General features: G+C 42.2%; 1 protein-coding gene across 1 annotated transcript in view; it reads right to left on the bottom strand.

Annotated features, from left to right (window-relative positions):
- Positions 1–3196, bottom strand: part of LOC102946219 (glutamyl aminopeptidase) — a 47880-nt gene extending 44684 nt beyond the window's left edge. The window contains exon 1 of the mRNA XM_027833813.2: positions 2415–3196. Within this exon, the coding sequence (XP_027689614.1) occupies positions 2415–3031 (617 nt within the window). The 5' untranslated portion in view covers positions 3032–3196. The remainder of the gene's footprint in view (positions 1–2414) is intronic.
- Between the last annotated feature and the right edge of the window lie 12118 nt (positions 3197–15314).

Here is a 15314-nt window from a genome sequence, read left to right as displayed (position 1 = left end):
AGGTGTGTAATGATTGAGGCAGGGAGATTGTAAGAAGAGGATGGACAGTCTTGTGGTTAAGGCATGCTGTCCTAGAGAATAGAAATGTATCCCTTCCTCGGCCACAAAGTTCCTGGTCATGCTAGAAAAATCAGTTAAACCAAACTTTTCACAGGTGGTCAATAATGGTGCTTCACTTGAAACCCTGGTATCTAATGTGCAGAAGTGCTGAGAACTCCCAGCTGCAACTGAGGTCACAGGGAGCTGTGCTTAAATATATATAAAATGCAATGTAATGCTACATACACTGCAAAAAATCAGATACTGGTATCACCTCAAAGCAGTGGGTACTTTTGACCTTAATTTCTCTGTGCCTCAGTATCCCATCTGTAAAATTAGAATAGCAATATCTCTTCATTTACAGGAGTGTTGTGAAGGTAAACTCATTAATGTTTGTGAAGCATGTGGATACAATAGTGATGAGTGCCATAGAAACACCCAGGAGGAAATTTAATAATTCCATCTCTAGAGCAGGGTTTGAATAGTGTGCAATAAATAAGGCCTAGGGCAACACCTGGAATGATGAGAAGAAGACAAAACAATGAATAACTGCTCATTAATTGAGCACCATCCCCACTGTCTACTGAATGAGGCAGTGGTTCTGTGGAAAAATAGTATGTAATGCTGTAATTAAAGACTATCTTAGTGTATACAAACAAGGGCCAGAATTAAGGTTATGCAGGCATCTTTAGTTTAGGCATTTCTGAACATGTTAGTGTTTGACTTTGCAACCTTAATAATGGCCTTTTAACAGTTTTTTGTCTCTAATATCCACACACACATACACATATCCCCTTCCCACCATTTGCTACACACACTTGCTATGAAGACAGGATGCCTCCTGCTTTCACGTTTGAGCTGCTGTTCCACCTTTCCCTCCTATTTCTGAAACTGAGGCCTGGTGGCTGACAGAGGGGTGGGATGAAAGATGAGCTTGTGGTGAAGAGCCTGCACTGGGCTTTAGGAAATCTGGGTTTTGTCCCTGATTCTCTGACAGATTTTTTGTGTTACCTTGGGCAAGTCACTTTTCTCTCTCTCTCTCTCTCCCTCAATAAACTAGAAATAACGATGCCCTACTTTACAGGGGTGTTGTGAGACTAAATGTGTTAATGATTATGAGGCTGTTAGATGCTAGGGCCATAAGAACCTTATCTAGATTGATAACAGAGGAGCTGCATATGGTTGATCGCGAGGGAATAGAGCTGAAGAGCCAACTGGGGGCTCAGATGCTCCCCATATGGCTTCCTCTTAGATCAAATTGCTGCTGCAACCCATTTATATAGGTATGGGGCAGGGACCCAGTTGACCTTTGCTCTTCTCTCTGCCCTTGCATCCTCCCTTGCCAGTGCCTGCCTCTGCTTTTGCTCATGGTATTGCCAGTCAGCCGCAGAGTGAAGGTGACATAACTCTTGCCTGTTGCACCAGGAGGTTCTGAAGAGCAACAATGAAAACTGACTAGAGTTGTTAATTTCACTCTGCAGCTGTTCAGGAAAGCTAGGAGGTATTCCAACAGCCTGTCTGCAGTTTCCAGGTTATCTTCTATGCATCAGGGCTGGAAATGTCACTTTTAAAAAATTAAGTCATAAATGTAGAAGAAAGTGATGGTTTTAGTGCCCCTCTCCTAACACATACTCACCAGGGAAAGTTTGCCACTTAGCACTAGCTAGCAGATTTTTCAAGCCCTGCCTTTGAAGTAGTGGAGATCTGAGGCAGGGAAAGGGTTAATTGAACCATGAAAAGTACATATATTTTGGTTCTTTAATTGTGGCTAAACCTTTGCAACCATTGATCTGATTACAAGGGATGAGTTGGAGCAGAAATATGTCAAATCATAGATATCCTCCAAATTTCAAACCTGCATATGTGTAATTTAAACCAGCCGGGGAAGGAAAAGTGGAGCTCTGATTCTGACATTCCTTTTGCTTACAACATCAAAGCGGTTATGTCAAAAAAGCTACCACAATCCTAGTTAGTTAGCATTTCACTGAAAGGCTCTTACTTTGGGGCATGATAGAAAACAACATACAGAGCTGCATGTTATGTACCAGACTACACATATAAAACAACAGATTGGACTCAGTCCCTGCATACAACTCCCATATGCGAGTTTGCAAAGATCAGGGATAGACTATGCGCAATAGAGTTCCAAAATGTTTTTCAGAATAAAAACTCTAACCCATATTTCCTTGTAAGCAGCCGCCCAGAGACTGCTTTCGCATTCTTAATGCTGTACCTTCCTGGGGGAACAAGGAAAATTAAAAGAAAGCCCAGAAATATAGCAATTTTGTGACAGAGAGAAGGTGAGAGAGGGAGAGAACAGGTCTGAGCAAGTAGAAATAGATGTGCAAGTCAACGTTTGAAAAAAATTGGTTTACTTGGTCACTCCATTCTCAGTGTAGGTGGTTCTATAAAATCCAACCAGGGAGCCATTCAGCCAGCCTTGGAACTTCAGGGTTAGTAGATAGGTGTCATTTTCAGTAGTAGCAGAGAGCATCTCTTTTGCCCCCATCACCACATATTCGTGTTGTTCATATTCAAAACACTCTGTCAGTGCAATCTGCTGCCCCGAGGCTTCCCAGAGCATGGGCATCTCTGTGATCTTGATCACTCGGAGGTGAAGCCACAAGTACTTGGTAGGTTTATCCAACTTGATGGAGATGTTGACTGTCCCTGTGTAGATATCTGCATCCATCTCAGGCTTCATTTCCAGCTCGTAGTGTTCTGGGTTAATGTAAGTGGGTAGCCTGAAATTTATCCATTCTCCACTCGCATCATTTTTGGGAGGGCAGTGGTATGGCTCCACTGTCCCAGGGGTAGTGATTGCTGGCTCTTTTGTGCCTCCGGAAGGTTGGCAAGGCTCAGGTCTGCTTAATCCCACGCCAAGTCCCACAGCTAAACCTACTGCAGCCACTACTGCACAGATGATGGCCACATGCTTTTTCTTCATGCAATACCTCTTGGACTTCTTATCCTCAAAATCCATTCCCTGCATCTTTGGTTTGTATTTTAATGGTGTATTTATAGCCTTTCAGTCTGTTTCTCCCACCTCTCCTTCCACCATGCACTCAATTAATTAAAGATAGCACTCATCTGAACCAGAGGAAAAGTGGCTGATCCAGAGGAGTGCAGCTGTGGAGGAAGACAGAGGAAACTGACACAGAAGAATACTGTTACTACTCTACTCTCCTTTTAAGCAGTTCAGCCCCACCCCCTACTCCTCTTGGTCTGCTCTGAGTTAAATATAAAACAGCACTGTGTTAATCAGCAGTTAGGAGATGATCATATGCCAAAGCTCTGTCAGCAGCTTTCAGAAAGTTCACAGATAATGGTGTAACTGCTAGGAAGCCTCAACTTTTGCCATTACCTCTTATTTTTTCCTCTTGTTATTGTTGTTTGTTTGTTTTACCAACCAAGGATTTCCTTGAACTTCCACCACAGATTTTGTGCAATAAAATATCCAAGGTTTTTAAAAAAATCTTTGTAGTTTCTTTCAGTTGTTTTCCCTCAGTTATATAGTCATTGTTTTACCGTGTAACTCCATGTGGTTATAGGCAGAAGAATTGGCAATAAAATTATATATCTTCACTTTTGTTTCAAAATTTATACCTTTAAAATTTTGCTATTTTCACACATACAGGACCAGTTTTCCAAGAGATCTTTTAGAACTGCACATACAAACTGGTAGCCAGGGATGTATTTACTTCCTTAGCCAATGCAATTAGTGTTTTATGTTGTATGAGCCATTTGAGATACTTCTAAAAATGTGGCTTACAATATGATTTAGACACTAGAGAACTTTCATTTCCATAACCAAACATCAGGTAATGTGAATCAAATAGAACCTGCTCCTGCAAGGGCAACTTTTGAGAGTAAGGTCTACTTCTGTGAGTAAGGATTCTAGTTTCAGGCTGAATGTATAATCTATTTTCTTGATATCAAAGTAGATGAGAACTGAACACAGAAATCTCCAATTTGTTTTAAACTCATAATGGAGGAATTTAACGGGTGGAACAGACGCATTCAGTTTTCAGCTGCTGTGACTCACCTGTTTTTTCACTTGGTCCAGAGGCAGAACTTGTGTCTCCTGTGTTTACTTATTTCATCATGACAGTGTCTGTATTCAGAAATAAGGTGCAACAGTTTGGCTGCATGACTCCCGTTTAAATTGATGAGGAGCTGTATGGCTTAACTCTTGCTTGTTACAGTGGATACACTTCAGTGTTTTTTAAAGAGAATTGGATACAGTTTCACCGGGATGGCTAGCCCTCAGACCTAAATGCAGCTGTTACATGCTCCGAAAGATATATGCACAGTGCTGTGCAAGAGGTTCTTCTGGGGTAATCTTTCCCCACCCTGTTTAGAGATGGCTCTGACCTCAGCTTTACAAATCACTTTTGTCTACTCACTTTCAAATGTCACAGCCTCCACTCAGACACAATCTTGTGTGACATTCCTAGGCACAAGATCAACAAAACTGGCTGGTATTGAAGTAACTTAATATCTTGTGTCCAAATCAAAGATTTCAAATAGAAGCCAAAGAAAGAGAAGGTTTGTGTGTTGGCGAGCTTCAGGTTAACTCTTACTCAGATGTTTTCAGGCAGCTCTAAAAGAAAGAAACCAATGTAATAATCAAGTGTACAACTGGAATCTGTTTTGCATTATGTCTGGTTTTCTTTCTTTTCTTTTCTTTTTTGTCTATTGATCAAAATTAGACATGATTTGGGAAAATCAGTGCCTTTGAATGAACTTGGTCAGAGCATAAGCTCTGGTTATAGGGGCCAACATTGCAGATCATCATGGTCTTAACACTTACAATTTACTTTCTCTTTTTGATCTGGTTTAAAGATACAAGGAGAGAGAGAGAGAGAGAGCAGATATAAAATAAGATGCCTTGAAACAGAGTGGCTTGTTAAACACTTATAAAGTGAAATATTAAATGTGTCTGGCTTTTTCTTTGCTTCTTTAGCCAAAAAAAGTGTTATGATTTCAGCCCACTCTGAATGTTTTTTTATTTAAAGGTAAAAAGTGCTATCAGTTGAACCTATTGAAGATGTAGCAGATTTCTCTATGGGAAGTGAAAGTATGAGTATTTATACCTTTACAGGGAAGGGCGGGAAAGCATATCTGGGTGAGATGGTTCCAAAAAAAATGATTTGTGCTAAGTCTTGAAAACAACAGCAGCAGCAAATACCATAAAAAAAACCAAACGAGCAATGACATATTTATTAACATGATACATAGCATAGATTGTTGCTTTCTATAAAGCAAATACGGTAAAGCTGTTACCTATGCTTGAGCATTGCTATGTCACTGATCATCTCTTTACTGAAAAGTGAGTGTCAGGTGTAGTTATGGCCCAATATGGGTGTACATTTTTTTAATGGGGGGATTTAGGGCTTCTGGGCAGGGCCATCCTTCCCATCCCAAAAATAAGCTTTGTGCCCTGTTGACATCTGAGGGGGCATCTATGGTAGAAATAGCAGGAGATGGCACCAGGAGCAGCTAGGCTGCTGAGCTAACCAGGGACAAAAAACCAGAGGCCTCTCCACCAGTCTGAGGCAGAGAGGGGTGTTACAGGATGACCTCTGGCGGCTCTGAATGAAGTAGGTCCAACTCCTCTGTGCTGGTGCTCCCATTTGACCAGTGAAGGAGGCAAGGCAATACCTGGGGCTACAAAGAGACTCGGTGACCTGAGCAAGAGACATGGGGAGTCAGAGCTGCCTGGGTCATTCAGGAGAAGGGCAGGAGATGAGAGCTGCCAGAGCCAGGAGATTGATTGTGGTTCCAGGCAGAAGGCTGAAGGTAGGAGAGCAGCAAGAGGTATTTGCTAGTTGGCATCCCCAAGCCAGACAGCTAGGGCTGGAGAGGGCTGAAGGCCTGTGAGCAGTAGAGGGAGATGCCTGCTGGCTGTAATCTAGAAAGCCAAAGCCAAGGGCCAGAGAGAGCTGAAGCAGGGGGATCAGTGGAGGAGCTTATCTGCTGATGTTTCCAGGCCTGGAGAGCTGGACCCCGAGGAACTGTGAGAGGGCAAGGAGGAAGTGAGGGATGCTTCCCTGGTAAAGATGATCTCCCAGTAGAGAGGCTTTTGGGATTCATGCAGGGAAGACCAGGGTTTTAAGGTCTACATGCACTGGGTGTGGATATGGACTGTGTTTGGGGACTTTGGTTATGGGCTGATTTGCAGTATGTTTTGTAATAACCTGGCTCCCAGGTGATGTATTATTCAAGCAAGAGAGCCCCGTGTACAGTCTTTAGTTATCTGAATTGGGAACCTGAGGCAGGCATGCTCTGGGCAGGGGGTGCTTCCAGGAGAGGCAGCCTTATGACAAGGGGGTAGTAACAAACAATTCCTACCAAACAGTGCAGTAATTGGGTGTGGAGGACACAAAGGCACCAGTGATGCCCTCACTGCCAAAGTGAGTCAGATGGGAGGGCAGGGATACCAACACCGCCATCCCCACACCAAAAGACACAGGCCCTGTCCTCCATCTCTCCCTGGCCTAAGGGAGATGGATCTCCATAGAAATTAAGTGGGGAGGGAAGGAAGTGCCCAGGTAGCTCGCTCTCACACCCAGCTAGCTGCACCTCTAAGAGTCCACCCTTGAACTCCAGGGAAGATTTGAGTAACCAGACCAGTTTGGGAGGGGAAGAGGGGAAATGCATGTCAGATTTTTGTAGTATGATCAGTTTTAATTTTAGAAACCTAAAAAGGAATGAAAACTGACGAACCAATTATTTCACTCATAATCATAGAAATGTAGGATTGGAAGGGACCTTGATAGCTCATCTAGTCCTGTCCCCCACGCTGAGGCAGGACTAACAACATCAGGCACCCACAAAATGATGCCATTTGCCAAAGATCTATCCAGTGTAGCAAGCAAGGGTTAGATGGAAAAGGAACAGAGAAGGGCAACAAAAATTATTAGGGATATGGAACAGCTTCTGTATGAGGAGAGATTAAAAAAGTCTGGGACTGTTCATCTTAGAAAAGAGATGACGGATGGGGGATATGAATTAATAGGCAGCAGGTTTAAAACAAAGGGAAAGAAGCTGTTGCTTCACACATCGCACAGACAACCTGTGCAACTCATTCCCAGGGAGTGTTGTAAGAGCCCAGAGTAAAACTGAGTTAAAGGAATTAGATAAATTCAAGGATAGGCCCATCAATGGCTATTAACCAAGACGGTCAGGGATGCAACCCCATGATCCAAATGTCCCTAAACCTCTGACTGCCAAATGCTGGGACTGGATGACGGTGATGGATCACTCAAAATTGCCCTGTTCTGTTCATTCCCTCTGAAGCATATGACACTGACCACTGTCAGAAGGCAGAATGCTGGGATAGACTATTGGTCTGACCCAATATGGCCATTCTTATGTTCTAAGATTTACTTTTTGTTTCACCTTAATTTGGGACTTAATCTACATTGGGATTTAATCTACACTGAGAAGCAGTGCAATAGCCCCAGCACTAGTTAGCCATCCCGCCTTTCCAACTGCCCTAACGTGGTGGCGCGGAATGTCACAATGCTCTAGTGTTGGTATTGGGTGGCATACATGTGTGAGGGCCAGGCTTGTGATGCATACAGTCATAATGCTACTGATAAGGGCTAGCTTCTGTGCATGAATGGTAGGGCTGTTCTATCCGTATTCAGCGCTGCTCACATGATACTACAACGAATATAAACACTTCCAACTGTTTATTGATATGCAAGAATTTCAGAACAGTTGATCACATTTTGCCCACAGCTTCTAATTTTACTTAAAAATTCAAAAAGAAATGAATTGCAGTGAGTAGCTGAGCTGTAATGCTGGTCAGAGCTGGATGGAAAGGCCTGCTGAGCTTATTCAATATGAAAGTAAGTACTTCCATAAGATCCTTAATTGAAGCTGACAGTAAACAAGAGCTGTTCTGGGAAACGTCAAAGACATGGAAATAAAGTGTAAAAAAAGGAAAGCATATAGCTAAACACAACAGACACAAACCTAGTGAGCCAAATTCATACCTTGTGTAACTCTACTGAACTCACTGGAGTCAGGCCAGGGATGTATTTGGCTTCCTGTTCCTAAAATGTAAGAGCACCAAGGAATCATAGAAGCAGCAGAGTCAATGGGCCCAACGTTCTTACTCTTTTGTTATTCTTCAGACTCCTGTATGTTCTCTGTGCTATCTATATAATGAGATTTGGGGGTATCTCACAGTGAATTCAATCCTTGAACATCTATCAGGCTGAGTTTGGTCCCTAGTCTCTGAATCACTGTTAGAGAGCTTTGGTTACAAGAGGAAGACCCTAAGTAGCTGTTGTAGTGACTACTTTTTGGTAGACCTTTAGATGCAGGATTCTTCTATATGTTTGTCCTTGCGGCACTCTGCAGGAAAGACTCCTTAACTTGAAAAATGTGAAACTGATTGTAGTGCTCACTGGAGACCCAAATGAATTATATTAGAAATAATTCCTCTCACCCCGATATTTCTTATGGAATTAATGATTGATCTTGACTTCATCTCAGGTTTTGAACACTCTCACATGATTGTTAATCACCTGGAAATGCTGTGGGCCTTAACAGTTATTGTTGTACAGTAAGCCCTGTTTCATTTGAAATCTTTTCTATTATCATAATTTTTAGTTTATAAATCACGCCCTCTTGAATTTGTGTGCTTTGGAGGTGCAAAGACTTTGGATTGAATTGATTTAATTAAAGACATTCAGGATTTCTTCAACAGTACTTGTGTTTCCTGAGTAAAATCTTTGGACGTTGACCTCATCTATCTAGGGGTGGCTGTTTACTGCACTGCCTCAGGAGCATTCTCCTATTTTCTAAAGTAGGTTGACCAGCTCTGGGTACAGTGCACTAGATGAGGTAAAATAGTATCCCTGCCTTCTGCTGCAATAATATCACCTCTTTTTGAATGCAGTTGTGTTTTATCTGCCACATCAGCACTGCATTTCGATTTTATTCTTCACTGAAGATGTACACTGGGGTAAAGCCTGGAGGGAATTTCTGCACTAGGAAATATGTAGCTTTACCCTTTGGTAGAGGATTTCTTCATTTGATTCCTTGCTTCAGACTCCTCACTTAAAGTTTATGCACAATGACGTGAATGCCATCTATTAGCCTATTTATGCAAACAATGCAAGTCCTACTGTACTAATTTCCATTGTTTCTTGTGTTTTGCAGCTGCCTTTAGTTTGATATTAACTTTTGACTTGAAGATCTTGCTTCGAGTTCTTTCATTCAGCTCATTAATGAATAATAAAAAGCTGGGTTCAGAACCCTGACCCCAGCAGATATTGTCATTCTTTTCCATCTTTAAGAGGTTCCATTTATATATAGTTACATTTTATTTCCTGTCTCTTCAAAAATGGTCCCTACAGTAAATCAACTGCCTTTATAGTTAATGAGGTTTCAGAGTAGCAGCCGTGTTAGTCTGTCTTTGCAAAAAGAAAAGGAGTACTTGTGGCACCTTAGAGACTAACCAATTTATTTGAGCATAAGCTTTCGTGAGCTTTGGTGTATATAAATCTCCTTACTGTATTTTCTACTGAATGCATCCGATGAAGTGAGCTGTAGCTCACGAAAGCTTATGCTCAAATAAATTGGTTAGTCTCTAAGGTGCCACAAGTACTCCTTTTCTTTTTATAGTTAATGACTCCACACTTTAGACACTAACCTCTGGTATGCAACTTCAATTACTTCAGTTTTTTAAAATGTGCCCAAAAGGAGCTCTGGTGCATCTACAAAATGTAAATAAAACATATGCAATTTTTTTTCTGAAACCCAGCCAAGCTGGGATTTTCCCAGCACCCAATACAACTTGTTCAGCCCACTTTCCAAGGCAGAAGTCTTGGAGAAATGATGAGCTTTGCAGAATGACTAAAGGTCAATAAATTTGGACTCTGATGGGCCAATAGGAGAAGCAGGCTCCTGAGTTGTGAAGCCTTGAGTGAAAGTGCCCAATTCAACTTGTATAGGCCTCTAGGAATCATGTGAGATACTTCCCCTGCACTCCAACTCACCATATCCTTGAGGCTAGAGTGATGGGTCAGTGTCTTAGAAAGACCTCTCTCCCTACGTGGAGGCAGCACCCTCCTCTAATTCCCTCCTTAACGTCCCAATGAGTATAACTCAACTGTGGATTATCACTTCCACTGGGATGGATAAGTCTCAAACTCCCTGCCATAGGCTCCAGGGTCTTAGAAGGGGACAACAGGAAAAACTAAAACTCCTAAAGGTCCTTCACCCTCATGGAATTAAAGCAAAACACTATCCTCTGCACAGCCCACCTGATCTCTCTCCTATATTGAGCTAGAAAGGAACTGAACCCTCAAACTACCACTGAGATCAATTCTTTAAAAGGGGGCAACAAAATAACCAAACAAACTTCCTCAGCTAGATGTACCCCTGCACAACACACCTTTCCCTCCTCACCCCAATGACATAACCCTCTTCCTCCTCCCTATCAACCCTTCATCCAATGCTTTCCCTCCACCAGCTTACCTCACATAAAAAGGAATTACTTTCTGAAAGGCATACAAAGATGTATACTGACGGTATGTCTACATTGCAATTAGACACCCACAAGTGGCCCGTGCCTGCTGACTCAGGCTTGGGCTAAGGGGCTATTTAATTGCAGTGTAGACATTCGGTCTTAGGCTGGAGCCAGAGCTCTAGGACCATCCTATGCTGCTGGGAGTGCTTCTGGGTCTGCAGCTGCTCCTGGAGTCCTGGGGAATTAAGTTCCCTTTTTGATCTGTGCTGAACTAGAATATAGTAAACTTTCTCTCCAGGTGGATCTTTCTGTAGTTATCCATGCCCATGTGGCGTGCAAACTGGATAATTGCAATGTGCAATGTAAGATGGTACACATGAGGACCTCTCAGACCCTTCAGCTAGTGCAGAAAATGGCTTCACACTTATTTGGTGAGGGAGTTAGCCAGAGGGGATATACAGTGTTTGCTCTCCAGAGATTACATTGACTTCCTATTTACTCCCATTGCAACTGAAGGCATTGATGTTGATCAATATAGTTTGCACCCTTGACTACTTGAGAGACCTCCTCCATCCTTGTGCACCTCTGTGACATGTAATATGCATTTATGCTGACAATCCCTAGATCTAACTATCTGGGTATCATAGGCAAGGCATTCTCCATGTAAGGGAGGTCTAGAAGTCACTCCCCATATTGATCAGTCATAACCTGAGCCCACTGATCTTCAGGGCATGGAGTGAGGCTCGTCTATTCATGCGGCTTTCACATTGGGAAAAGTGGGGGGGCTTGGGGTGTGAATGGATGAATAAGTACATAAAAAGAAATTGCGAGGCAGCCCAATAAAGACATCTGCTCAATGTGTGGCAGCAGGGCAAAGCCAAGTAAAATACTAGCCTTTATTGAGCAGGGAATAAAGATTAATATGAAGACCATTACAATCACTTGATGGTATGTTTTTATCCTTGAATGCTGTATTCAGCTGTGAGCTCCTCATCTTATTAAAAAAAAAAAAAAGACAACACAGAAGTGAAGAAAGATAGAGGAATAATTGGAGACATGGGTGCAGAAGAGTAGAAGCAATCCATATTAAGATTAAAAACACTGAGCCAAATTCTGCTCTCCTACATTGGTGTGTATCTGGAGTGACTCCATGAAAGTGCTTTTAATTTGGAAAGAAGAGCAAGAGTATATAATTATGATATTAAAAATATTGGATGGCTTAGTAAATTCAGTTTTCCTTTCCCATGATACAAGAACAAGGAGACATACCAATTAAAAAGACAATACATTTGAAACAAAGTAAAGGAAACACTTTCATGCAACATATTGACACTAAACTGGGAGGAGTGGTAGATACGCTGGAAGGTAGGGATAGGATACAGAGGGACCTAGACAAATTGGAGGATTGGGCCAAAAGAAATCTGATGAGGTTCAACAAGGACAAGTGCAGAGTCCTGCACTTAGGATGGAAGAATCCAATGCACCGCTACAGACTAGGGACCGAATGGCTAGGCAGCAGTTCTGCAGAGAAGGACCTAGGGGTGACAGTGGACGAGAAGCTGGATATGAGTCAACAGTGTGCCCGTGTTGCCAAGAAGGCCAATGGCATTTTGGGGTGTATAAATAGGGGCATTGCCAGCAGATCGAGGGACGTGATCGTTCCCCTCTATTCGACATTGGTGAGGCCTCATCTGGAGTACTGTGTCCAGTTTTGGGCCCCACACTACAAGAAGGATGTGGAGAAATTGGAGAGAGTCCAGTGAAGGGCAACAAAAATGATTAGGGGACTGGAACACATGAGTTATGAGGAGAGGCTGAGGGAACTGGGATTGTTTAGTCTACGGAAGAGAAGAATGAGGGGGGATTTGATAGCTGCTTTTAACTACCTGAAAGGTAGATCCAAAGAGGATGGATCTAGACTATTCTCAGTGATAGCAGATGACAGGACAAGGAGTAATGGTCTCAAGTTGCAGTGGGGGAGGTTTAGGTTGGATATTAGGAAAAACTTTTTCACTATGAGGGTGGTGAAACACTGGAATGCGTTACCTAGGGAGGTGGTGGAATCCCCTTCCTTAGAAGTTTTTAAGGTCAGGCTTGACAAAGCCCTGGCTGGGATGATTTAGTTGGGATTGGTCCTGCTCTGGGCAGGGGGTTGGACTAGATGGCCTCCAGAGGTCCCTTCCAACTCTGTTATTCTATGATTCTACGATTCTATGATTCTATATAATTCACCTGTGGCACTCAGAGTAAGATGGCTGGTGGAGGGGATTTTGCATCTTTCCCTAAAGCACCTAGTCACTGTTGAAAACAGAATAATGAACTAGATGGGCCATTGATCTCTTCTAGTATGTTGATTCTTATATTCCAATGTTATTAGGTGCACCAGAAATCAAGCAGAGTTACAGAAAAATTATTGCATGTATATGTGATTTTTGGCACTATAAAAAGCCCCATAGATAACCCTGCTCAAAAAGAAGAAGAAAGATAAGTCCATTATACTTTTTTGAGCAGCTAGATATTAAATCACAGAGACTTCCCTGTCAACATATTTCAGCTCATTTCCAAGTCTGTTATCTCCTGCATTGGCCTTTGTTTTCTTTTATAGGTCAGAATTTTAAAGCTGAGAAAATAAGAAACAAAGCAAAAAAAAAAAAATTCAGAGGCAGAAACAATGCCACGACTATTATACAGAAAATCAGTGGTATTATATAAACTGAATTGTTGTCATTTTAAGGCATTTAACAATGACTTTAGAGGTTGGGGGAGGAAAAAGTTGTAGAATTCACGCTACAGGAAGACTTGAATCCATTTATCTACAATATGGAGACAGGATGAGCTGTGTATTTGAAAGTTTCCCCACACTGCTCCATCAATTTGACTGGGCTTGGTAGAATTTGATTTTTATTTTTTTTATAATTTCAACAGATAATATGAATGTTTAAATTTTAAGAATTTTATTTTTTATTGATTTTAAGATTTCACAATCGTGAAAAAATTATGGGGGCTCAGACTATAGTGGGGATTAGACAGTGATTATTTAATGACAGTAAACATTGAGATTAAAAACATTAAAGCTTTATAATCATCAAAACACAAATTGTCATTATCACATGTCAAGATATACAAAACATCCTTAAATCAAACTCTGTTCGTTCTCAAGCAGTATTTTTCTTGCTTTGCCTATCTATACATTTCTGTTGTTATTGATGGGAATATTTTTTGTTGGTTAGTGTGTGTACGGCAAATTCTATGTTTACCGACATTTACTGATAAAAATCTAAGCCTTCCAAGTCTAATCCTTCCGTGTGCTTAGCTGTATTTAGGGTAGACTGCCCCTAAGGGCTGATAGGAGAGAACAAGTTTTATGCTTCTTCCATCCTTGTCCACTCCACTGAGACTACCAGCGAGCGTGCCAGCCACGATGATTGGGTTTTGTAATGTGGACGCCTTTTCAGGAGGAAATGGACTGAGGCCAACCAACTTCTTTCACATAGGCCAAACTCTATCTAATGGTATAATGGGAATATATAGACCCCAGCACAATGAAAACAAAAAAGGGGCTAATACAGACACAGTGAGAGGCAGGAAGTGAAGCAGCTTGAGTTGCAGCTGGTTTTGAAAAAGACAAAGTGATGCTTGTGGTTAAGCAAGCTGTCCTTGAGGGACATGCTGATCTAGTTGTGACCATCTCGGCTGGAAGAGGTTGGTACACACAACAGAAGATAAAAAGAAAGAAACCCACACTGGCCATCCTTAACCAGAAAGGCTGACGTGTGTTGTCTTGAGGGAAATGACTGCTGGTTTAGATGGCCACCTGCCATACCAGAAGAGGACTAGTGTTTGTTTTCTACTAGAACTTCCTGTAGAAAAAGGGAACCATGGAGGAGATTTTGCAACTCTTGGTGCAACAGCAGGCAGCAGCACAAGAGAAGTGTGCTGCAAGGAGCAGCAAAACCAGACACACAGCATTATGCTCCAGATGTCGCAGGCACAGCCAAACAGCAGGAGATGCAGACAGCAGCATAACAGGAGCACAATGTGATTGACCTGGTAATCGCCCCCAACAACAACTGGAAAAGCTAACCCCGGCCATAGGACTGAACCTAATTCACCAGTAGAGGCTGAAAATTACCAGTGAAATATTTACTCCTAGGCCCCTTTTAAACCAAGATGAAACCAAAGGATGGCCCAAAGGTCTTCCTGGAAATGTTCAAACTTGTAACCATTATACCAGTGGGCTACTTGGCTGGCACTGGTCTTACCAGATGAAGAGCAAACTGCTTGTAGTGGCACAGATGGCCTGGGCTTACTACCCGGGGAAGACAGCTCTCTTGGGTCATTTGAAAATAAATGGGGAGAAGGATTGCTGCTAGTCCTGTGAAGGGAGGTGAGGGTCCTTTTGGGAACAAGACTTGGAGTTCCAGCAGAAAGACTCAGGAATTTTTGCTATGGGAGGCGAAAACCAGAAATCAGCTTGGCACACAGGTGGCAAACTGGTTAGCATCAACCTTCTGAGGTCTGGGAAAATGAGCGAAGGCTTACTGATCTCCCCACGTTACTACAAACCTTAGCTGAAACCCAAAGCAGCCTTTCATTAAGGGAAAGAGGATGTAGGAGATTTGAATAAAAGAAAAGGAGTACTTGTGGCACCTTAGAGACTAACCAATTTATTTGAGCATAAGCTTTCGTGAGCTACAGCTCACTTCATCGGATCCGATGAAGTGAGCTGTAGCTCACGAAAGCTTATGCTCAAATAAATTGGTTAGTCTCTAAGGTGCCACAA

The sequence above is a fragment of the Chelonia mydas genome, chromosome 4 (assembly GCF_015237465.2).
Source record: "Chelonia mydas isolate rCheMyd1 chromosome 4, rCheMyd1.pri.v2, whole genome shotgun sequence".
In the NCBI taxonomy this organism is placed as follows: domain Eukaryota; kingdom Metazoa; phylum Chordata; order Testudines; family Cheloniidae; genus Chelonia; species Chelonia mydas.
This window is presented reverse-complemented; position numbering and strand designations above follow the sequence as displayed.